Here is a 26,576-nt window from a genome sequence, read left to right on the forward strand (position 1 = left end):
ACGCCACTAGCTTTCGGGATTTTGCCCTTTCGTCAGGTGATACATCGGGCAAAGCCCCGAAAGCTAGTGGCGTTTGCTACCACATAAACATGTTGGACTTTAACCTGGTGTTGTGAGACTCCTTATTGTGTCTACCCCAGTCCAACACCGGCATCTCCACATCAAGAGGTCAAGAGTCAGAGAGCAACAGAACATTGGGATGGGGAAATTACAGGGTCAGAGGAAGTTTCAGAGATAGTGAGATAAGATAGTACCAAAGGAGTGCTACATTAGGTGACGTCCTGTTTTGCTTAGATGAGAGATGAGATGGGGCAGCACAGTAGCACAGCGGTTAGCACTGCTGCCTCACAGCGCCAGGGCCCTGGGTTCGATTCCCAGCTTGGGTCACTGTCTGTGTGGCATTTGCACACTCTCCCTGTGTCTGTGTAGGTTTCCTCCGGGTGCTCCGGTTTCCTCTCACAGTCCGAAAGATGTGCTGGTTCGTTGCACTGGCAATGCTAAATTCTCGCTCCGTGTACCCGAACAAGCTCTGGAGCGTGGCAACTAGGGGATTTTTGTAGTAACTTCATGACAGTGTTAATGTAAGCCTACTTGTGACACTAATAAATAAATTTTAAACTGAATAGCACTACTGCTTCACAGCACCAGGGAACCAGGTTCAATTCTGGCCTTGGGTTGCTACCTGTGTGGAGTTTGCAGGGTCTCCCCACGTCCATGTGAGTTTCCTCCAGGTGCTCCGGTTTCCTTCCACAACCCAAAGATGTGTAGGTTAGGTGGAATGACCATGCTATATTGCCCCTTAGTGTCCCAAGATGTGTAGGTTGGGTGGTTTAGCCATGGCTTACAAGTATAGCAGACAAGGTCGCAGCTGCGAGGCTAAATGGTTAAGGCATTGTTGGATGTGAAATCCGATGTGGGTTTCCTACGCAGGTTCGAGTCCTGCTCGCAGCGAGTGTGAAGATATTTACAGGGATAGGGCAAGGTAAGATGCACTGTCAGAGAGTCAGTGTGGACTCAATAGGCGAAATGGCCTCCTGCAGGGATTGAGAGAAATTTGGAAGCTTTATTTTTAAACTATCACAAACAGGAATACATAGCTGTGTCAAATCCCAGCTCTGGAAAAGAGAGCAATGCTACACGTCCCGGCAGGACTACTGAACCTCTTTGCAATTCTGTATGCAGCCCAAGCTAGAGACATGCAGCATCTGCAAGGCCAAATCTCACAAAGGTAGCTTCACTACATGTGCTGAATCATGTCATTGAGTTAGCAGCAACAGGAAGCTTACAATGCCGTAATTGTACCATCATTCAGTCTTCCCCTAGCCTGTCATGAATACTGCAGAACACCTTTGTTACTGGGGCAGGTGTAAACCCAGGAGATTAATCAGACGTGGGGAGAATATTAAAATGGACAAGCTGCCCTCACCTTAGAGTGTGCTGCACTGCACTCAGCTGAAGGAAGACAGGTTTCTCACTGCAGAAACACACCCAAAAGCCCTGAGAGAAATTGCCTGAGGACCGGGTAAAAGGTGCAGATCACAAAGGAGTTCAATAGTTTAAACTGACATGAAGATTTAGCAAGAGCTCTGGAACAGTTAGAGTATTTGGATACCGATTATCACTGTGTGAGTGGGAGTACCTGGAGATATTAGCTGATGCTTGGTGAACCAAGGGTAACACCACAGATCTAAAGCTGACATTTGACTGTTTTATCACCACCATCATGAAAAGGCTACCACTGTTTGTAGTTTTGTTTCCAGAAGTTGGAAGGGGCAGCACGGTGGCACAGTGGTTAGCACCGCAGCTTCACAGCACCAGGGATCCGGGTTTGATTCCCGGATTGGGTCAGTGTCTGTGCGGAGTTTGCAGGTTCTCCCTGTGTCTGCGTGGATTTTCTCCAGGCACTCCAGTTTCCTCCCACAGAGCAAAGCTGTGTGGGTTAGGTGGATTGGCTATGCTAAATTGCCCCTTAGTGTCAGGTGGGACTGGCTAAGGTAAATACGTGGGGTTATGGGATAGGGCCTGGGTGGGATTGTGGTCGGTGCAGGCTCGATGGGCCGAATGGCCTCCTTCTGCGCTGTTGGATTCTATGATTCTGTGCGGACAGTCGCACATTCTCCCCATGTCTGCGTGGGTCTCCTCCGGGTGCTCCGGTTCCCTCCCACACAGGTTAGGCGCATTGGCCATGCTAAATTGCCCCTTACTGTCAGGGAGATTAGCAGGGTAAATATGTGCGGTTGCAAGGATAGGGGCTGGGTGGGATTCTAGTCGGTGCACTCGATGGGCTGAATGGCCTCCTCCTGCACTGTAAGGATTCTATGATTTTTTTTTAAATATTAAGAATTTTATATTTGGCTGCCCTGTTACTCTGCAAACGTTTGGCCAGGATAGATTTTGGGAATATATCTGGTCTGTCCTCGAGAAAGATGCTACTCTTTTCAGGCAAATTGAAAATTAGTTTTTGGAATAGTAACATTGAGCAATTGTAACACAATGTTGCATTAACCATATTTGGAGAAGCCATTGTTTCTGCTTAAATAATTATAACGTGTTATCATAGAATCATGGTGCAGAAGGAGTCCATTCTGCCCATCAAACCTACACAGACAACATTCCCACCCAGGCCTTATCCCCGTATTTACCCTGCTAATCCCCCCTGACATTAAGGGTCAATTCAGCATGGCCAACCAACCTAACACACGCATCTTTGGACTGTGGGAAGAAACTGGGGCACCCGGAGGAAACCCACACAGGCACTGGGAGAACATGCAAACTCCACACAGACAGTGACCCAAGCTGGGAATCAAACCCAGGTCCCTGGCGCTATGAGGCAGCAGTGCTAACCACTGTGCCACCCTGCGATCCCTCTCCTTCTCCCACCCAATCAAACCCTAATCCAATTCCCACATTTTATGCCACTGCTGAGTGCCCATTGTGTCAAGACACTTAGGTGGGGTGGGTGTCTTGGACATTACCATCCTGACAAAGGGTATGTACCCCGCTCCTCCACTCGTAGCCAATGTAAAGGATTCTCCTGAATCACTAGGCTGTAACTACCCGAATAGACGCCAGAGTGTGGCCTCTAGTGGATTTTCACAGTAGGTTCATTGCAGTGTTAATGTAAGCCAACTTGTGACACTAGGACGTGCGCTGTGATACATTAGACGATGTGCTGTCTTGCTTACAGGAGAGATGGTGCACAGTGGTTAGCACTGCTGCCTCACGGTGCCAAGGGCCTGGGTTCGATTCCCAGCTTGGGTCACTGTCTGTGTGTAGAGTTTGCACATTTTCCCTGCATCGGGGTGGGTTTCCTCTGGGCGCTCCGATTTCCTCCCATAGGCCTAAGATATGCAGCTTAGGTGGATTGGCCATACTAAATTGCCCCACAGTGTCAGGGAGACTAGCTAGGGTAAATGCACGGAGTTACAGGCACAGTAAGAGGTCTTACAACACCAGGTTAAAGACTCTTTCACCTGATGAAGATGAGGCACTCCCAAAACTTGTGCAACCAAATAAGCCTGTTGGACTTTAACCTGGTGTTGTGAGACTTATTACTGTGCCCACACCAGTCCAACACCAGCATTTTCACATCTTGGGGTTATGGGGGTAGGGCCTGGGTGGGATTGTGGCTGGTGCAGACTCAATGGACCAAATGGCCTCCTTCTGCAATGTTACCCCAAGAAAAGAAGCAAGAAATGCTTCCCCAGTCTAAGCCAGGACTTTCATCCCTCGGTCAGAAAGATTATCTGGTCATATATCCGTTCTGCTGTTTGTGTGACCTTGGTGTACGTACAAACTAGCTGTGCTGAAATCCACTGGAATGGCAATAATCAGATCTCCTGTTAAAGGCTAAGCTTGAGATTTCTCTGTCTCCTGGCCAACATTTTCCTTTCAATCAACTCTGCTACAGAAAATAACACCCCCCCATCCCCCTTTAGTCTGAAACACTTTACAACATGATGTAGTGCTATGTAATCCAAGCATGTTCATTCTTTTCCTCTGTGCAGGTTTCAAAAGAGACAAAAATGTCATGGTTTTTGTGCTGTTGAAAAGCCTGAAACATTTCGGCTAAAACCCGCATTGAAAGCACTTGCTTCAGTTTCTCGAGGCGAATTTTATCCAGCACTGAAGGTCAGGCTGAGACAGGTCCTTCAATTTCAAGGAATGTTTGCTAAAGTGTACATCGAGAGCTCCAGCTCGAAGAATTTATTGCAAAGCCTGCGTTAACACCACTGTTTGACCTTCACGTACCAGAAAGTGCTGTAACTACTGCAATCCATACACACTGCGTGCTGCAACTTCTCTTTTTCGTGCTTTTCTGACTTTTTAATGTTGGAATTAATCTGGGCATCTTCATAGTGTTTCTTGGCGTGTCCATTCACATATCTGCAAATTAAAAAAAAAATTCAGACGATTCAGCTCTCAACTGTCACCATTTATTGATGTCTCGACTTCTCACCTTATCTCTATCTGGACAGCACTGTCAAAGACGCCATCTTTCTAAAGAGACCTCAAACCTCCCTGCCTTGTTTGATCTCTCAGAGAATTATAGAGTGCAGACGGAGGCCATTCGGCCTCTTGAGTTTGCAACCCCACATATTTACCCTGCTAGCCCCCTCCTGAAATTAAGGGCCAATTTAGCATGGCCAATCCACCTTGTCTCTCAGGTTACATGGAAACAGAGGAGGGTGTGGCATGGTGGCACAGTGGTTAGCACTGTTGCCTCACAACACCAGGGACCCGGGTTCAATTCCCAGCTTGGGTCACTGTCGGTGCAGAGTCTGCATGTTCTCCCCACGTCAGTGTGGGTTTCCTTCGGGTGCTCCAGTTTACTCCCACAGTCTGAAAGATGTGGTGGTTAGATGCATTGGCCATGCTAAATTCTCCCTCAGTCTACTCAAACAGGCATTGGAGCCATAGAGGTTCACAGCATGGAAACAGGCCCTTCGCCCAACTTGTCATGCTGCCCTTTTTTTAACCCACAAAAGTGGAGTGTGGCGACTAAGGGATTTTCACAGTAGCTTCATTGCACTGTTAATATCTACATTTACAGGCACAAAGTAGAAAGGGTCGAGAACTTCAAGTTTTTAGGTGTCCAGATCACCAATAACCTTTCTTGATTCCCCCTGTGCCAACTCTATAGGTAAAAATGCCCACCAACGCCTCTACTTTCTCAGAAGATTAAGGAAATTTGGCATGTCAGCTACGACTTTCATCAACTTTTACATGTGCGCTGTAAAAAGCATTCTTTCTGGTTGTGTCACAGCTTGGTATGGCTCCTGCTCTGCCCAAGGCTGCAAGGAATAACAAAAGGTTGCGAATGTAGCCCAATCCAACACGCAAACCAGTCTCCCATCCACTAACTCTGTCTACACTTCCCACTGCCTCAGCAAAGCAGCCAGCATAATTAAGGATCCCACGCACTCTGGACATTCTCTCTTCCACCTTCTTCCTTCGGGAGAAAGATACAAAAGTCTGAGGTCATGTACCAATCAACTCAAGAACAGCTTCTTCCCTGCTGCCGTCAGACTTTTGAATGGACTTGATATTTCTCTACAGCCTAGCTGTGACTGTAACACTACATTCTGCACTTTCTCTCATTTCCTTCTCTATGAACGGTACATTTTGTCTGTATTGCGCATAAAAAAAAAGCTATTTGGCCCATTGAGTCTCCACTGACAACAATCCCACCCAGGCCCTATTCCCATAACTCAACATATTTACCCTGCTAATCCCTTTTCACTGCATGTTAATACATGTGACAATAATAAATCAAATCAAAAATGTAAACTTACTTGTGATACTAAATAAATGTCTGGCCAGGATTTATTCCTCAACCTCCATCACCAAAATAGACCAATTGGTTGTGCATCTCATTGGTGCTTGTGGTCACCATCTGAAAACTAGCCACTGCACTTTCAATATCACAGCAGTGGTTACGCTTCCCTGAGCAGGTTACATACTAGTGAATAACTCTTTGATGAACTGAGGGAGGATGTGAAAAGTACAATGCAAATCTACATTATTTTAAATTATACACCACAGATTTATCAACGTGTGAAGCTGAGCCAAATTAACACTTGCTTTTAAACAGCACACAGATGATATTTTTCCAAATCTATTTCTCCGTGGGTAGCGTTATGTGACACACCCAGTTCCCACATTTGACGATTCAATAATTGCTTCAAGCTGCACAACCAGGCAGCAGTTCCAACATAGTTGTCCCATTCAAGATACTGCATGGCATGCAGCTGCGTAAAGCATTTAAAAGGTAGCACGCACTTGACTTGACTAGACAGCGCACAGCGAGAGAGAATAAAATAACAGGGATGTTGATAATGAGCATACAGCCGATTGCAACTTAAATCCTCAATTTCCCAGGAACCATAGAAAACCTACAGTGCAGAAAGAAGCTATTTGGACCATTGAGTCTCCACTGACAACAATCCCACCCAGGCCCTTTTCCCATAACTCGACATATTTACCCTGCTAATCCCTCTAACCTATGTATTCCAGGACACTAAGGGCATTTTAGCCAATCCACCTAACCCGCACATCTTTGGAGTGTAGGAGGAAACCGCAGCACACGGAGGAAACCCATGCAAACACTGGAAGAAGGTGCAGACTCTGCACAGACAGTGACCCAAGTCAGGAACAGGGCCCGGGTCCCTGGAGCTGCGAGGCAGCAGTGCTAACCACTATGCTGCCCCAATTCGCACTACCCAATGAATCTCAGCCAAGACAGCGCTGATATTGAAGCCTGGCCTCCTCCTTACTGTACTGCGATGTTCTATGTTCTGTACTGTAGGAAATTCTATGAGTCTATTATGCTTCTACAGATACCACAAATGATTAATTGGCAAACACCCGCTGGTCAGGATCACGTGAACAAAATCACTCGTCACACTTTGCTACACAAATCATTAGCATCAGAGGAGGAATGAAGGGAGAGGGAGACAAAGATGTGGGAGGAAAGAAATGGTGCCTCCTTTCAAAGTTAACTATAGCTGTGCCCAATGTGTGCACGGTTCTGAATAATTACATGAAACATTTGATAAAGGGACTGTTGTTAAATTCCACATGCATACAAGAGATTGCATGGTTGCTGCCAGGTTAAATAGCCTGTTTAGTTGCACCATTCCAAACAAAAAGAAGCAAAACAATTAGTTTCTAGCGATTCAGATCTAGAATCACGGCTAAGGAAAACGGCTGAACCATAATTCCCTGAAGAGGGCACAGTGAGAAGTCTCACAACACCAGGTTGAAGTCCAACAGATTTATTTGGAATCACAAGCTTTTGGAGCGCTGCTCCTTCATCAGGTGAGTGGAGAGGTGGGTTTCAGAAACACGGCATACATAGACAGACACAACTGCAAGATAATGGTTGGAATGCGAGTCTTTTCAGGTAATCCACGCCTCGCTGAGCAGATTAAGGCGATGGACTAGAAATCCATTGGGGTCTCCCCGTGCAGGTTCGAACCCTGCCGACTATGGGTTGATTTCTTTTTCTTGATCAACATTTTTAAAAAATTGCATTTTATTTGCAGCAGCGAGATAGGCTGATATATAAAATGCGCAGGATTTCAAAAGAAGCAAAACAGCTACAACCCAAACCTTAACAGCGGGACACTCGCTTGCTAATCAGAACCGAGAGTTATCCCCCGACTAGCGGCTGGAAAGCTAACAGCCCCCAGGTATGTTTTTTTTAAATATAAATTGGCTGTTCATTTTGATGAATTTTGCCCAAATTACCCAGCCTGTCGGATGGAAAGCTACAAGACTTTATTTATTGGATTTATTTACATGCAATTATTGGACAGAGGACAGAGAGCAGAGGAAACAGAAGGGGGGGGGGGGAGGACTGCCCACAGGATAAATCGGTCGGCAATCGGAAACGAAAACATATCGTTTTCCCCTTTCTCCGCAGATACTCTCTGACCAGCAGAGTTTGTCGCCTTATTCCAGGTTAGCAGCATCTGCGGAATTGAGCTTTGTACGAGCGTTAAAAGCAAAAAGTGTCTGATTTTATTGGAATCACAGCCCCTGCTGGCTGAACACATGTTGGTGAAATCACACCACCAGACTGCCCTGTCCTCCCCGCCGGACAACATCACGAAGCACAGGTGGCCCACAAACAGGGGGTGAGGGAGAGAAGGGCTGTTATTTTTAAACATACCCACGTCAACCCACGGCCTGTTCACCAGCCCGAGTTTGGTTTCCAAACAGTCGCCTTTACATTTCTTTTCCACAAGTGAATTAATTCCTTTGAAAGAAAAATCTAACAGCACATTAACACGAAAATTATCCTGTTCCACAACACCACAAAAAAACCCAAAAAAAGGGTTGCCAGAGAAAGGAAGCACTGCCCAACTCAAAAAGGTACAAGGCGCGCCATTGATAGGGAGCGCAGTCTTTGGAAAATAATTTCACACATTTGAAACATTAAATGAGCCAAATTACATTTCACTAAAACCTGCACACACAGTTGATTCACAGTGTATATGAGTGCTGTGTGTATGTATGTACCTCAATTCTGCTCCTATATCTTAAGGTCTTATATTTTACTGTCACGTGCATCGGTGTGCTTTCCAAACAGAACGTTTGATTAGGGCGCAAAGTGAAATCCACCCTAGCTATGACTGTAACACTACATTCTGCACTCTCTCCTTTCCTTCTCTATGTACAGTATACTTTGTCAGTACAGCGCACAAGAAACAACACTTTTCACTGTATGCTAATATATGTGACAATAATAAATCAAATCAGACGTTATTTTCACAAATGAAGTCTGAAATCATTAAAAAACACGACCATACTGTTATAACATTGTGACAAAGACCTGAGAATGAACAGAAACATGACCAGTTTCACTCATTTCACTCACAGGAGGTTTGCAAATTACAGTCAATAAATAAGGTATTGAGGAAATTGTTATAGGTAGGAACAGGAATAGGCCTTTTTTTAGGCCTCTCGAGCCTGTTCCAGCATTCAATGAGATCCTGGTGGATCACAGAATAGAATCATTGAATCCTACACTGCAGTGGCATTCGGCCCATTGAGTCTGCACTGTGACCCTATTCCCGTAATCCTACATATTTACCCTGCTAACCCTCCTGACACTAAGGGGCAATTTAGCATGGCCAATCAACCTAGCCCGCACATCTCTGGGCTGTGGGAGGAAACCCACAGAGGCCCGGAGGAACTCAACACAGGCACTGAGAGAAAGTGCAGACTGCGTACAGACAGTAACCCAAGGCTGGAATTGAACACAGGTGCCTGGTGCTGAGAGGCAGCAACGCTAACCACTGTGTTGCCCATAATCCAACTCCATATTCCCACCTTCACTCCATAATCCCTTCCTACCTTTAGCTTTCAGGATTCTAGCATCCGCAATATTTTGCTTTTATCTACCTTTAGCTGTGATGGAGTGGATTGGAGACATCTGAAATAGTGTCAGGACTTGTCTTTTTGTTAAATCCAAAAACAATAACAAATCTAAATTCCAGAGCATTTTCGTCTTGGTACGTCCATTGAAGTGAAAGCACTCCACACACAGGCATTCAATTTTTTTTATTCATTTGTGGGACATGGACTTCGCTGGCTGGCCAGCATTTATTGCCCATCTCTAGTTGCCTGAGGGCAGTTGAGAGTCAACCACATTGCTGGGTTTCTGGAGTCACATGTAGGCCAGACCAGGTAAGGACGGCAGATTTCCTTCCCTAAAAGGATGTTGGTGAACCAGATAGGTGTTACTGACAATGGTTTCATGGTCATCAGTAGATGCTTAATTCCAGGTCTTTATTGAGTTCAAATTGCACCATCTGCCATGGCAGGATTCGAACCCGGGTCCCCTGGACATTAGCCAAGTTTCTGGTGCAATTTCTACGCAGACTTTCTGTCTGTGTAGAAATTGCAAAAGTCACCTGACCCTTGCCAGCCACCTTAACAGTCACATTGAAACCAAAAGAGAAAATGCTAGAAAATCTCAGCAGGTCTGGCAGCATCTGTAAAGAGAGAAAAGAGCTGACGTTTCGAGTCCAGACGACCCTTTGTCAAAGTCACGTTGATGTCCTTTTCAGATAAAAGGTAGTTACTGAGTGAGGTCTATGTTGAATAAGACATGCCTTAATTGGACATGACCATTAACACAGACCTTGCAATCTCAGATTTGAATTGAACAATTTGATCTCGCAACAATTATCGTTAATGAAACAAATTCCAAACTTCTGTCACCGTGTGTGTGTGAAGGGTTTCACTCCAGACAGGTCTGGCTCTAGTTGTTAGACTATATCCCTGGTCCTAGATTCCACAACCAGTGGAAATAGTTTCACTCTTATCTACTTTAACTATTTCCCTTAATATCTTGATAAACTTGAACCAAATTACCCCTTCAAAACATCAGGAATGCAGTCCTGGTGGCCTAATCTTTCCTCGCAGTTTAACCCTCGAAGTTCAAAGCTCATTGTAGAAAATCCACTCCCTTCAAAGCCCAAATTCCTTCCGGAAGTGTGGTGCCCAGAACTGCTCAGAGTCCTTCAGCTGTAGTCTGATCAGGACTTTGTACAGTTGTTTATTTATTAGTCACAAGTAGGCTTACATTAACACTGCAATGAAATTATTGTGAAAATCCCCTAGCTGTTAGACTCCGGCGCCTGTTTGGGTACACTGAGGGAGAATTTAGCATGCTTAACGCACCTAACCAGCACGTCTTTTGGACTGTAAGAGGTAACCGGAGCACTCCGAAGAAACCCATGCAGACACAGGGAGAACCTGCAGACTCCTCGCAGATACTGACCCAAGCGGGGAATCAAACCCTGGCGCTGTGGACAGCGGTGCTAACCACTGTGCTACTGCGCTGTTGAAGCAGATTTCTACTCCTTTGCAATCTAGTCATCCAATTATAAAGATCAGCCTTTCATTCACTGTTCGGTTTTATTTTCTGTACTTATTCATACATCTCCCACATTGATAATTACAAACAAATCTCAGGAACTGTCTCAGGGCAAACAAGGTGATTAAACAGAAATATTACAAGGGCATCCGAGAAAGAAAAACTTTAGAATTGCGGGCCATCTCCTGGTAAAACACTGCAGCCAATCAGCCCACTTGGAGGCAAGCAATGAAATTTGCTTCAGCATGTTCCAAGAACGTGCAACATCCAACATGCTCAGAGAAAGGCCAGGGGAGCACAGCTGCAGATTTCCCCCCCAAGTACCACGGTGGCAAATGCTTAGCAATACTACCTCACAGCACCAGGGACCCAGTTCAATTCCAGCCTTGGGTGGTTGCCTGTGTGGAGTCTGCACATTCTCCCCATGTCTACATGGGCATTCTCCAATTTTCTCCCACAGTCCAAAGATGTGTAGGTTAGGTGGATTGGCCATGCAAAATTGCCCCTTAGTGTCCAAAGATGTGTAGGTTAGGTGGATTGGCCATGCTAAATTGCCCCTTAGAGTCCAAAGATGCGTAGGTTAGAGGGATTAGTGGGGTAAATGCGTGCATGGGTAGGGCGGGGGTGAGGGCCTGGGTAAGGTGCTCCTGACAGTTGGTGCAGACTTGATGAGCCCCTCCTGCACTGTAGGCATTCTATTATACGAACAATGACAATATCATTGAATCCCTACAGTGCAAAAGGAGGCCATTCGACCCATTGAGTCTGCACCGACCCTTGAACAAAGTAACTTACCCAGGCCCTTTCCCCATAACTCCATCTGCCATGTTAATTCCCCTGGCCTACACATTCAGAGACACCATGTGGTAATTTAGTCAATCAACTTAGCTAACATATCTTTGACTGTGGGAAACAACCAGAGCACCCGGAGGAAACCCATGCAGACACTGGGAGAACATGCAAACTCCACACAGACAATGACCCAAGCCGGGAATCGAACCTGGGTCCCTGGCACTGTGAGGCAGCAATGTTAACCACTGTGCCACCCTATAAATGAACCCTCTAAACATCCATGCTAATCTCATGAGATGACCTACAGAAGAAGAAGATGTGGTTATCTCATCATCCGAATTGTTAATACAGCAACTAATTGAGGCCTCAACACAGATCCCAGCAGGAGACCACTCGTCTCATCCTGCCAACTGGAGTCCATTAGCCTTATTCTCTGACTCATGCCCAGCTAGTTTTCCAACCAGGTCAATAATTTGCCTTCAATATCATGAGCTTCAGCCTTAGTCAACATCTTTTAAGAGGATTCTTCAGAAAAGTCTTCTGGAAATCCTTGTAAATAACAATCACAGGCATTCCCTGTCCACAACAGTTACATCATCAACAACATCTGATCCTAATCATGAGGTATTACCTGCTCTTTATCAAAGCATGCTGCCTCTCTCTCTCTGAAAAGTTGAAAATGTTGAAGATGTTCACTCATTTTGTTCTTGATGACAGACTCTGGTCCACAACTCTCTAGTTTCCCCCTCACCTTTCAGCAGCCAAGTGACATTTGCAATTACCCAATCTCAAGGAACAGTTTTGGAATGAAATGAACTTTGGAAGATTATAAAATCATCTGCAATTTACTCACCTATTTCTGAAACTTAGGGATGGAAAGCACCTGGACCAGTATATCGGTTGGTAGCATCAATTTCTCCATCACTTCATAGAATCCCTGCAGTGCAGGAGGCCATTTGGGCCATTGAGCCAGCACTGACCATAATCCCATAGAACCTACTCCTGTAACCCTCCTATTAAGCTGCTAATCCCTCTGAAGCTAGGGTCAGTTTAGACTGGCTAATCTACCTATCCCACACATTTTTGGAAAGTGGGAGGGAACCCGAGTACCCAGAGGAAACCCACACAGACACAGGGAGAACATGCAAACTCCACTCAGGCTGGAATTGAACCTGAGTCCCTGGCACTGAGACAGCAGTGCTAAAAAAAATGTGCCATCGTGCTGCCCTTTTTCCTACAGTGCAGATCGAGGCCAATTGGACCAATGAGTCTGCACCAACCACAATCCCACCCAGGCCCTATCCCTGCAAGTCAAGTATTTACTCTGCAAACACCCCCCTGACACTAAGGTTAATTTAGCAAGGCAAATCCACCTAACCCACCTATCTTTGGAGTGTGGGAGGAAACCGGAGCACCCAGAGGAAACCCGCACAGACATGGGGAGAATGTGCCATCTCCGCATAGACAGTGACCCTGCAAAAAGGAATGGATGGGCAGAGGCCCAGCATTTCCCACAGAGCTGGAAGCCACTGTAACTTTGTTCCCTCAGCCTCTCTTTAAGAACAACAAACATTCATAAACCACCCCAGAGCTGACACACCGTTCGTTCAACTCAGGATCTCACAGCGTCTGCAGCCAGAGGCCAAGCTTCAACCAGCAGCAAGGGACCTAAACTATCTCTGAGTAGCGGATTTGTAATTTTCTTTTTAAAAATTGCACTTCACCCCTCCATAAATGCTGTTATCTAAATGTTTGGAACCGTATCAAGAACAACTGAATACCTTTCCAAAATTTATTGCATAGAAACATGCAGGAGGAGGCCATTCAGCCCTTCGAGCCTGCTCCACCATTCATCACGATCATGGCTGATTGTCCAACTGGATTTGGTTTTTATCTATGCCAATCATCCGTAGCCTACCTAGAAAGTCAAATGCCCAACACTTATGGGCTGTCTCACACATCCAGGTATATATTATTTCTGAAGGGGATAAAAATCTTGGATCCTACTATATATATATATATATATATATATAGAAAGCCTCGTATTTGCCTGGCACCTTGCATTACCTCAGGACTTTGTGCAGTGCTTTATAGCCAAATTAGTACCTTTTGAAGTGCTGTCATCCTTATGACATAGGAAATATGGAAGTCAATTTTCTCACAATAACGTGCCTCAAACTGCAATGTTTTACAAAGGTACCATGCTAGTTGAGCGGTAGACACACCCTGGGCTGTGTAACCAAATGGAGATAGAGAGCGGGATTTTCCAGCCTCGCTCACCCCAAAACCAGCAAGTCCTGCCCGAGGTCAACGGACCTTTCTATGGTCCACCCCTCGCCCAGCAGGACAATGAAATTCACCCCAGAGACTTCTGTGCTAATTCCGCTCCCCCCCCCAGCAGTCTGTAACTCAGAACATACTCCAGTGGCAATTAAGACTTTTGCATGAATTGTGAAAGTCATTTCCTCTTTCTTTTTTTTGAAAGTAAGTTTTCGTTTAAGGTTTTCTACTTTACCTGTACCATAAGAAGCAACAAATTGGCAAAATCTAATACAGTAATCATTATCTCACATGGTTATTTCCTCATCTCTCTTAAATAGGAGACTTTTTTTTTAAACTTTGCCGCCAGTCCTAGATTCTGTCAAGGGGGAAGACACCTCTTAGCATTTACCTTGTCAACCACCCCCTTCCACCTCAAAACCTTGTTTCAATAAGACCACCTCTCATTCTTCTAAAGGCTGTAAGTACAGGCTTAATTTACTCAACCTTTAAGACAGCCCCTTCATCCTATGGCATCAACCTAAAAAAAACTTCTCTGAACAGCTTCCAATGCAAGTAAGTGTAGCCATCCTAAAAGGAAATGAAAAATGCTGGAAAAACTCAACAGGTCAGACAGTATCCGTGGAGAAAAAGATATGTACAATAAATATAGATTTGATAAATGGGCAACAATTTTTCAGACCAAGCACAATGTGGGGAAGGGTGTGGTTGTCCACTTTGGCAGGAAGAATGGAAAAGCAACATAATATTTAAAGGGAGCGAGACTGGAGAATGCTGTGGTACACTTAACACTTAACTGCTAACTCTGCTTCTTTATCCACAGTTGCGGTCGAAGCTGAGATTTTCTAGCATTTCTTTTGTTTAATCAGCTTTCCAGCACCCTCAGTATTCTGCTTTTGTATATCCCAAGTAAGGAGACCAAACCTCCACATGATACACTAGCTGCAGTCTCATTAATGCCCTGTATAATTGTAGCGAGGCTTCCCTGCTTTAATACTCCACCCTCCTTGCAATCAAGACCAACATTCCATTTGCCTTCCTAATGACTGACTGTATCTGCATGCTGACTTTATTCATTCCCAAGTCTTTTCCAATTTTCCCCAATCTTCTTGCCTACTGCTTTCTTTGCAGCAAAGTTTATTTATTTAAAGTTTATTTATGAGTGTCACAAGTCGGCTGCAATGAAGTTACTGTGAAAATCCCCTAGCTGCCAGACTCCGGCGCCTGCGGGTACACTGCGGGAGAATTTAGCATGGCAAAATCTAACCAGCACGTCTTTCGGACTATGGGAGGAGACCGGAGCACCTGGAGGAAACACACACAGACACGGGGAGAATGTGCAGACTCTGCACAGACAATGACACAAGCTGGGAATTGAATCTGGGCCCCTGGTGCTGAAAGGCAGCAGTGCTAACCACTGTGCCACCGTACTGCCCACTGTTTGTCAATTTCAATTTGAAACCATCCTTAATTTCCTTATCCACACAATAAAATCTCATACAAACTTTCTTTCTCAATGGGATATATCTTTGATGTGAGTTATTTCTTTAAATGTTACTCAACTGTCTTACCTTTTAACCTGTTTCCCAGCTCCCATCCTAGCTCTATGCTCTTGTACACATTTGAAATTTTCACATCTCTTTAAAAACATATTTGGCTTTTCCATTCTTACTAGCAAAGTGAATAACCTCATACTTCCCAACATACACTCCGTCTGCCCGTGCAATTAACCTGTCTATATCTCTCTGCAGCCTCTTAAAAAGCCTATCTAGAGTGGGTGTGGGGAAGATGTTTCCACTAGTGGGAGAGACTGGAGTTCGAGGGCACAACCTCAGACTGAGCCTAACCCACCCATCTTTGGCCAACGCGCCTCACCAGCACGTCTTTCGCACTGTGGGAGGAAACCGGAGCACCTGGAGGAAACCCACATAGACATGGGGAGAATGTGAAAACTCCACAACAGACAGCGACCCGAGCCAGGAATTGAACCCAGGTCCCTAGCACTGTGAGGCAGCAGTGCTAACCAATGTGCCACTGGGGAGGAGGCAGGAGAATGGGAATGAGAATTATATCAGCCATGATTGAATGGTAGTGGTACTGACTCGATGGGTCAAATGGCCTAATTCTGCTCCTATATCTGATGAAATCCTCAGAGCTTACACTCCCACCTCGTCTTGTATGGTCAGCAAATCTGGATAAATTACTCTTGGTCTTTGAGAAGTTATTAATATGGATTGTAAACAGGGGAGGCCTAAGCAATGATCCTTGTGGCTCTCCACCAGTTCCAGCCAGCCAACTTACAAATACCCCATTTAACCCTACTCAATGTCCTGTACATGAACCAACGCTCTATCCTTCCTCCCCAACTCTTAAGCGCCATTACATTGAGTGCCTTTTGGAGATCCAAAAATACTACATACTTTGGTTCCTCTTTATTTATCCTACTGGTCATATCCTCAAAAAATTCACTGAATTTGTCAAACTTGATTTCCCTTTCATAAAATCATGTTAACTTTGTCAGATCACACTGAGATTCAAGTGCATTATTAAGATTTCCTTAATAATAGAATCCAGAATTTTCCCAACAACTGTGGCCTATAGTTTGCCATTTTCTCTCTCTTCATTTCGTGAATAGGAACATAGGAATTAGGAGCAGAAGTAGGCAAATTCAGCCCTTCGAGCCTGCTCTGCCATTCAATCAGATCATGGCTGAACTCTCCTTGGTCTCAAATCCTCCTTCTCTGTCCTCCACATCCCTTTAACCCACATTTTTAATTAGGAATGTATCTACCTCCTCCTTGAAGCCATTCAACGATACAGACTCCACTGCGCTATGGGGCAGTGAGTTCCACAAACAGACCATTCTCAGAGTAGAAATTCCTTCTCATCACAATTTTAAATCTACCACCTCTGGGTGTGGCACAGTGGTTAGCACTGCTCCCTCACAGCGCCAGGGATCCAGGTTCAGTTCCCAGTTTGAGTCACTGTCTGTGCAGAGTTTGCACGTTCACCCCATGTCTGCGTGCGTTTCCTCCACGTGTTCTGGTTTCCTCTCACAATCTGAAAGACATGCTGGATAGGTGCATTGGATAAACATATGGATGATATTGGAATAGTGTAGGTTAGATGGGCTTTAGATTGGTTTCACAGGTCGGCACAACAGTGAGGGCCAAAGGGTCTGACTGCTGTAATGTTCTGGAGTGTGGCGACTAGGATTTTCACAGTTACTTCATTACAGTGTTACTTGTGACTAATAAATAAACTTTTCTCAACCTATATCTGTGGCTTCTTGTTTGAGATTGCCCCACAAGGGGAAACATTTGGTCTATGTTTACTTTATCAAACCCTCTTAATGTTGTATATACCTTGATCAGATCCCCTCTCAGCCTCTGAACTCCAGCGAGTACAAGTCCAAATTGTTTAATCTCTCCTCTTTCACCCCTGGAATCAATCTGGTGAACCTCCTCTGAACTGGCCCCAATGCCACCACATCCTTCCTCAAATACTTTCTGCAGGGTGGCATGATGGCACAGTGGTTAGCACAACTGCCTCATTACCCCAGAAACATGGCTTGGATCACTGTGCGGAGTCTGCACATTCTCCCTAAGTGGGTTTCCTCCAGGTGTTCTGGTTTCCTCCCACAGTCCATAGATGTGGTCTTACCCTGTTGCATTTGCCTTCCTAATTACTGACTGCAGGATTACTTCTTGTGATTTCCAAGTCCTTGCAATGTTTTCCAATTTTCTGGCCCTCGGCAACATTGTTTGTCTTTCCTTTCAATTGAAACCATCCTTAATTTCCTTATCCACACATGATGCCATTCTTCTCATCAGTCTTTCTTTCTCAATGGAATATATCTTTGTTGTGAGTTATACAATTGCAATAACACATCTCTACTTTTTTACTCCAGTCCTTTTGCAATAAATGCCAATATTCCATTTGCCTTCTTTATTTCACGGTGTACATGCATACCAACTTTCTACAATTCATAGAATCCCACAGTGCAGGAGGCCATTTGGCCCATTAAGTCTGCACAAACCCATTCAGGCCCTATCCCTTAACCCCAAATACTTTATCCTGCTTGTCCCCCTGACACGAAGAGTAATTTAGCATGGCCAATCAACCTAACAGCATATCTTTGAACTGTGGGAGGAAATCAGAACACCCACACAAAGATGGGGAGAAAGTGCAAACTCCACAGTCACCCAAGCCATGAATTGAACCCTGGTTCCCGGCGCTGTGAGGCATTAGTACCAACCACTGTGCCACCATGAACAAAGACACCCAGATCCATCGGCCTAGAAGCAGTTTGAATCTGCTTTTCATTTGGGGCAGCACAGTGGTTCGCACTACTACCTCACAGCGCCAGAGACCTGTGTTCAATTCCAGCTTCGGGTCACTGTGTGGAGTTTGCACATTCTCCCCGTGTCTGCATGGGTTTCCTCCGCTTGCTCCAGTTTCTTCCCACAGTTCAAATATGTGCGGGTTAGGTGGATTGGCCATGCTAATTTGACCCTTACTGTCAGGAGGAGTAGCTACTGTAAATATGTGGGATTATGTGGATAGGGCCTGGTTGGGATTGTGGTTGGTACACACTCAATGGGCCGGAAGGCTTCCTTCAGTACTGTAGGGATTCTATGATCCCCCTTCCCCTTTTTCTTAAAATAGCGATGTTACATTTGCTAATTATCGAACCATTGAGAGTATTCGAGAATATAGAAAATCTTGGAAAATCATGACCCATTTGTTCCCTACCTCTTTCCCAATCTTAAGCCATCTGTTACTGAGTTTTTTTTAAAATCTATTCTATTAAAAAACATTGGCCTTCCATATTCACACCACATCATTCAATAGGGAGATACTCTAATATGTCCAAACCATCCTGTATTAAACAAGCACCACAGATGTTAGAAAGTAAGCAATAGTTTAAAAAAAAGCTTAAAAACATTTGATAGTAAGTTAAAAATCATGCCGGGTTTGCAATCTGGTACTAAGCGCGTCACAGGGTTCAGGGTGAACAAGTTACACACCTGCCAACATTTACATAACACTATTACTACAGAACTAACGAACAAGTGCTGCAATTAGAGTCTGAGTTTATCTTTATGACAGTGTCAATATAGTTTTACCATACCTTCCACAGTGAACACTTGAACACATTAGACAGACCCATGGACTTTTGTTGGAACGACAAACTGCAAAAGAAAATTGAGATCATCGTTTTACTTTTAGAATTCACAAATCATCTGCAAGGTTGTTCATTTCTCTGAGCATAATATATACTATAAAAAAACCTTGCCTATTGCACATGAGTATTTAAGGAAACAAAGTTCTCGTTCCCTGAAACTGTGGTCAATATCATAGAATCCTTACAGTGCAGAAGAGACCACTTGTCCCATCAAGTCTGTACTGACTCTCTATCTTAGCTAGGCCCATCCCTGTAACCACACATTTCCCATGGCTAACCCATCTAATGTAGACATCTTTGGACACTAAGGGGCAATTTAGCATAGCCAATCCACCTAACCAAAATATCTAAATACAGAACATTACAGCGCAGGACAGACCCTTTGACCCTCAATGTTGCGCCAACCTGTGAAACCAATCTAATGCCCATCTAACCTACACTATTCCAATATCATTCATATGTTTATCCAATGACCATTTAAATGCCCTTAATGTTGGCGAGTCCACTACTGTTGTCGGATGCTAAGGGCAGCGTGGTAGCACGGTGGTTAGCACTGCTGTCTCACAGCGCCAGGGAACCAGATTTAATTCACGGCTTGGGGTCACTGTCTTTGTAAAGTCTGCACTTTCTCCCCATGCCTGTGTGGGTTTTTTCTGGTTTCCTCCCACAATTTTAAAGACAAGCTGGTTAGGGTGCATTGGCCGTGCTAAATTCTCCCTCGGTGTACCTGAACAGGCGCCAGAGTGTGGCGACTAGGGGATTTTCACAGTAACCTCATTGCAGTGTTAATGAAAGCCTACTTGTGACACTAATAAATAAATTTGCATGGCCAATCTATCTAACCCGCACATCTTTGGAGTGTGAGAGGAAACTGGAGCACCCGGAGGAAAGCCACGTAGACATGGGGTTTCAATATGCAGTGGTCAAGCCATGGTATAAAACGTACAGGCCACAGCATAGGATTCAGACTGCAAGACAGGCTCTTCATATTTTATAAAAATCATACTGTCGCTGGTAAGGATGTATTGAAACAATTTGTTGAGGCATCAAACGACTGAACTTCACAGTAACTCACTGACTTGATGCTGATAACAACAGCAGGCGCAAAGCGACAGCTGTGTAAATGTAATACAGCGCTTAATCCCCAGAGAGATTTTCAGGGTAGCCGGTGAGTCACTTCTGGTAATGGTCAATAGTCAGCTCACGATAGACATGAACATATATGAATGGTGGGCAGCACAGTGGTTAGCACTGCTGCCTCACGGTGCCAGGGGCCTGGGTTCAATTCCCAGCTTGGGTCACTGTCTGTGTGGAGTCTGCACGTTCTCCCCGTGTCTGCATGGGTTTCCCTCGGGACCCCACAGTCCGAAAGATGTGCGGGCTAGGTGGATTGGCCATGCTAAATTGCCCCTTAGGGACAGGGAGACTTGCTAGGGTAAATGCATGGGGTCATGGGGACAGGGCCTGGATGGACTTGGGGTCGGTACAGACTCGATGGGGCGAATGGCCATCATGTGCACTTGTAGGATTGTATGATAAAATCTGTTGAGGCATCAAACGACCGAACTTCACAGTAATTCACAAGCTCAATGCTGATAACAATAGCAGGCCCAAAGTGACAGCTGTGTAAATGTAATACTGCGCTTAATCCCCAGAGAGGAGATTTTCAGGATGGCCAGCAAGTCACTTCTGGTCAATAGTCAGCTCACAGTAGGATGATGACATATATATGAACATTCTTGCTATCCTGTTAAGACTGAATCCTGTATGATTAATTTTATGAGGCACCTTTTAATGTGGAAAGACAGTCCATAAATGTGACCAAAACAAAATTACCACTTTTGTATTTATGGCACAGAGCAACAATTTTAGTGGAACCGGTTATCACAAAGCTTCGACAGTTAATGTACTGAAAAAACAGGATAACTACACTTGTCCGCTCATGCACAACGTATATTACACTGCGAGGAAATAAATGCAGGCTGAGTTTTTTTTTGCTGCACTTTTGAACTTAAGACAGCTTTGAGATGGTCCCTTGGTGGTCTGGCAATATCGGGGCTTTAGTTAATCCCTTTAGTACGCAGCCACCACTGTATTTAACATCCCACCAAGTGATTAGCAGTAATTGTGGAACTGAACTAATATATATATAAACAGAAAACCCTCCTTATTCTTGTGCAATGTAATCTCTGCTGTTGCATCCAGGTGTTTACAATGAAACAACAATTGACCACAAATGGATTCCCACTTTCAAAACTTTTCTCATTTCGATTGAAAGGGCAGTTTATTTTCAAAAGAGCCACAAGAATCCCTACAGTGCAGCAGAAGGCCATTCGGCCCATCGAGTCGGCACCAATTCTCTGACAGAGTACCTTGCCCAGCCCTGTTCCCGTAACCCCACGCATTTACCCACCAAATCCACCTACCCTACACATCTTTGGATACTAGAGGGTAATTTAGCATGGCCCAATCCATCTCACCTGCACGTTTTGGACACTACAGAGGCAATTTAGCGTGGCCACTCACCTAACCTGCACATTTTTGGACCGTGGGAGGAAATCGGAGCACTCAGAGGAAACTCACACAGGCACGGGGAGAACATGCAGACTCCACACAGACGGTGAACCGAGGCCAGAATTGAACCCGGGACACTGGCGCTGTGAGGAAGCAGTGCTAACCACTGTTCACATTTTTCAATAAGTTAACCCAGTCCCAAAGCATTGAGGGGGGAGGATGAAAGAGCAAAAGATTTAAGAACAAGATGTTGGCTAGAAAACGTAGTATTGGAAAAAAAATTTTAAATCCACTTCAAACATGGGTGGAGTAAAGTGTTTGGAAGATTCTTCACACAGTGTTCACCTGCTCTTTATGGTGACTCATGCACCGACTGCTGTTATAGCAAAATGCTTATAGCAAAACGCTTCAGCACAGAGAGACTACGTACGAGTGCTGAGTATCTGGCCTCGAAGGATACCACAGCCATCACAAATTGATTAATTTTGTTTCTTTCCCATCAATTAGCAGAGTGGCTGCTTGCACAGGAGGGGTCTAAGAGAAAGCCCCACCAAACATTATAAAAGTAAGTGCTAAAGAAACTTCAAGAGGCTCTGCAGATACAATGCCACACCTTTGCAAAGCTCTGAACCTAGGTTTACACAAATAAATGACATTCCATTATCATTCTGACTCTCCAACCTATCAATCACCCCTTGCCTAGAATCTTTCACATCTCATAGAATATCTACAGTGCAGAAGGAGACCATTCAGCCCATTGAGCCTGCACCAACAAACACCCAGGCCCTATCCCCCATGTTTAGATCTCCCTGACAATAAGGGACAATTTGGAATGGCCAATCATCTAACCTGCACACCTTTAGAATGTGGGAGCAAAGCGGAGCGCCCAGAGGAAACCCATGCAGACATGGGGAGAAAGTACAAGCTCCACACAGTCATCCAAGGCCGGAATTGAACCTGGATCTCTGGCGCTCATAGGATCATAAAACCACTACAGTGCAGAAGGAGACCATACAAACCATCAAGCCTACACCGACAGCAATCCCATATCCTCGTAATCCTACGTATTTACCATGCTAATCCCTCGGACAGCAATGGTCAATTTAGCATGGCCAATCGACCTAAACTGCACATCTTGGGACACTAAGGGGCAATTTGGCATGGCCAAACCACCTAACCTGTACATCTTTGGAGAGTGGAAGGAAACCGGAGCACCCGGAGGAAACCCACACAGGCACGGGGAGGATGCAAACCCCACAATGACAGTCACCCAAGGCCGGAATTGAACCAGGGTCCCTGGTGCTGTGAGGCAGCAGTGTTAACCACTGTGCCACCGTGCCGCTTGCTGTGAGGCAGAACTTTTTACCAATTCTGATGAAAGGTCATCAATCTGAAACATCTCTCTTCACAGACACTGCTGAATATTTCCAGCATTTTGTTATTTTTATTTAAGGGTTGGAGCTGAGTGGGAAGATGAGGATATCCAGGTAGTTAATGCTTGGTAAAGGTTATGTCTGGATAAACTTTCAACAAGCAAGCCCTTGGGTGCCGATTAATTATTGCAGGAATGTAATGGCCTTTAAATATTTACTGCCAATGTTTAACTCCCAGGCGATTAGAGCAGTTGATTGCTCCTTCTCATTGCATACATTTTCAGCTACCTTGTGACTGGCACTGGGATTGCAGAAATCAATTCCTGTGGGACTAAAGATGAGTGGGTTTCAATCAGAGCCCAAATACATTTAAGGTAATTCAAAATCATCAGCGGAATAATGTCAGCTCCAATTTCCAACTTCAAAATCTGTACCGAGAGCTCATTCAACACTCATCTTATAAGATCTGACCTCAATCAAGGGGAATTTCACAGATGCTCAAATTGCAGATTTTAAATGTCCCAGAAATTATTTGTTCTTCAAAAATATATTTTTTATGGAATCAAGCACACTGCAACACAGATGTAATTTCAGTCACAGTTAGGTTACTGGACTGATTTCCTACACAATAATCCCTCACAAATATAGAGCAAAAATGTGAATTTGCACACAGTACTAGGTCAGAATTTTACCGTCCCGCCTGCCACAGGAATCAGAGCAGGCGAGAAGAGGACAATGGGGAAGTCTGTTGACTTCAGGTGGGATTTTATGGTTTCTGGACGAGCGAGGCTGTAAATTTCCATCCACTACTAAGTCTGACTATGTATCACACTAGAGTTCACCTCCACGGTAGGGTGGCTCAGTGGTTAGCACTGCTGCCTCACACTGCCAGGGACCCGGATTCGATTCCCGGCTTGGGTCACCGTCTGTGTGGAGTCTGCACATTCTCCCCATGTCTGCGTGGGTTTCCTCCAGGTGGTCTGGTTTCCTCCCACAGTCCAAAAGATGTGCTGGTTAGGTGCACTGGCCATGTTAAATTCTCCCTCAATGTATCCGAACAGTGTCGGGTCAGAGTGTGGTGACTAGGACAGTAACTTCATTGTAAAACCTATTTGTGACACTAATAAATGAATTTTTAAGCCAACAGCTCAGACTTTGTGGCAATACATATACACATTTTTAATTGTGGTCCAAATAATGTTTCATTCATACTTTGCAAATGAATATCTATCCATTTCCTCAGGTTCTCCAGTGCCTACATTGGCCCTCATTCAGATACTGTCAGGCAGAAGTAATGGAGACTTGCTAAACTCGATTTCCATTTGCCCCGTTTTAAAACAAAGCAACATGTTTCACACTCTTAATTCAAATTTGTGGTACTATTTTTAAATCCATAGATTAATGCTCAGTCCCACCACCGCCTCCTCAAGGGCAATTCAAGCTGGTTTTGTCAGCACGCCCAGAATCAATCAAAAAATATCTTAAGAAAATCTGTTCAGTTATTATCTCAAAGTCGAACGCAAAATATTGCGGATTCTGGAAACTGAAACAAAAACAGAAACGTGCTGGAAAATCTCTGTAGATTTGACAGCATCTGTGGAGGGAGAATAGAGCCAGTATTTTGGGTCTAGATGACCCTTTGTCAGACCCTTCTGACGAAGGGTCATCTAGACTTGAAACGTAGAAGATAGGGGCAGGAGAATGCCACTTGGCCCTTTGAGCCTACTCCATCACTCATCAGGATTATGGCTGATCATCCAACTCAATAGCCTAATCCTGCTTTCTCCCCATAACCTTTGATCCCATTTGTCGCAAATCCAGCCGCCTCTTGAACACATTCAATGTTTTGGCAAAACATAGGCTCTACTCTCTCTCCACAGATGCTGTCAAAACTGCTGAGATTTTCTGGCAGTTTTCTGTTATTGCAAAGTTGCTAGTCTTTATTTATAAGAACTTTCTATAGTAATCTACATTGGTCAAATCTACAGGTAAAATTGCATCTTAAACTTGTCTATTAGTAATGGAATTAATATATTTTACTCAGATTTGATTAACTTTAATGCAAAGATTTTGTAGACACTGGGAATGAAATGTCTAGAGTTCTGGATCTTATTACATCCAACTATTGGATCAGCGAGGCCTTTACATCACAAACATTACTACTCATCCCCCTCTCTCGCTTTGCAAATGCTACTACTGGTTGCAAGCAGATCTCCAGAAATATAGAAGAACTAAAACGGTAGCACGATGGCACAGTGGTTAGCACTGCTGCCTCACAACGCCAGGGACCCGGGTTTGATTTCCAGCTTGGGTAACTGTCTGTATGGAGTCTGTCTGCGTAGGTTTCCTCCGGGTGCTCTGGTTTTCTCCCACAGTCCAAAGATGTGTAGGTTAGGCTGATTGGCTGTGCTAAATTGCCGCTTAGTGTCAGGGATTCTAGCTAGGGTAAATAGGTGGAGTTACGGTGACAGGGTCTGGGTGAGATTGTGGTCGGTGCAGATACGATGGGCCAAATAGCCTCCTTCTGCACTGTAGAGATTCTACAAGATAGGATTACTATTTGGCGAATCAGGTTTACTAACATTGATAATATCCGCAGTAGACCTCAAAAAGAGAACACAGTGAATGGAACAGAGAGAGTTTTTAAAGTTTATTTATTAGTGTCACTGGCAGATTTACATTAACACTGCAATGAAGATACTGTGAAAATCCCCTAGTCATAGAGTAGAATCATAGAATCCTACAGCCAGAAGGAGGCCATTCGGCTCACCGAGTCTACACCGACCACAATCCCTTTCAGGTCTTACCCCCATAACTCCATGCATTTACCCTAGCTAACCCGCCTAACCCGCACATCTTTTGGACTGTGGGAGGAAACTGGAGCACCTGGAGGAAACCCACGCAGACAGTGGGAGGAAGGATGTGCAGGCAGTTACCCAAGCTGGGAATCGAACCCAGGTCTCTGGCACTGGGAGGCAGCAGGGCTAACCACTCAAGAGGAAAGCAGCTCTCCCTTCCTGTTGCCCTGTTCTGCTTTATCCCTCAGCTTTTCCCTTTCACAAGGCGTTTCTGACAAGTTTCAAAATTTAATCCCTCTCTTTTACACCTTTCCAAATGTATGTCTACTGCCCATTTAACTTCTTGGGTGGGTAACTTGCTTTTCAAGCCTCGGTTCTAAGTTCTTGGTGAACGGAAAAGGATATTTTCTTGTCTAATGGTGTCCCCCTCCCCAGACTGTATTTTCACAGTAACTTCATTGCACTGTGAATGTAAGCCTACTTGTGACTAATAAATAAATACTTTAAATTTAAAAACTCTGAAGTGTTAACCAGGTTGAGGTGCCGGATTAATGAGATTACAGCTCCCCGTTTTTTGGATCAATATCCTACTCCCCATGTGTTACCACGCAGTAGCGCATCAACAAGAAAAACACCCTTAAGCAGATATCACACAGTCCTTTCCATTTCCTCTCGCAAACACTACCAGCAACAGGAAACAGGCCCAGTAACAGAGTAAGTACTTCCACGATTGCTTCATT

General features: G+C 44.7%; 1 protein-coding gene across 2 annotated transcripts in view; it reads right to left on the minus strand.

Moving 5' to 3' along the window:
* Nucleotides 1-26,576, minus strand: part of usp3 (ubiquitin specific peptidase 3) — a 99,819-nt gene that overhangs the window by 65,517 nt on the left and 7,726 nt on the right. For both annotated transcript variants that reach the window (XM_080216190.1, XM_080216189.1), the window contains exons 2-3: nucleotides 19,098-19,158; nucleotides 4,252-4,386 (exon numbers count right to left, since the gene is read on the minus strand). In XM_080216190.1, coding sequence (XP_080072316.1) covers nucleotides 4,252-4,386; nucleotides 19,098-19,158 — 196 coding nt within the window. The remainder of the gene's footprint in view (nucleotides 1-4,251; nucleotides 4,387-19,097; nucleotides 19,159-26,576) is intronic.

The sequence above is a fragment of the Carcharhinus amblyrhynchos genome, chromosome 32 (assembly GCF_965287045.1).
Source record: "Carcharhinus amblyrhynchos chromosome 32, sCarAmb.v2.hapA, whole genome shotgun sequence".
NCBI classification, from domain to species: Eukaryota; Metazoa; Chordata; class Chondrichthyes; order Carcharhiniformes; family Carcharhinidae; genus Carcharhinus; species Carcharhinus amblyrhynchos.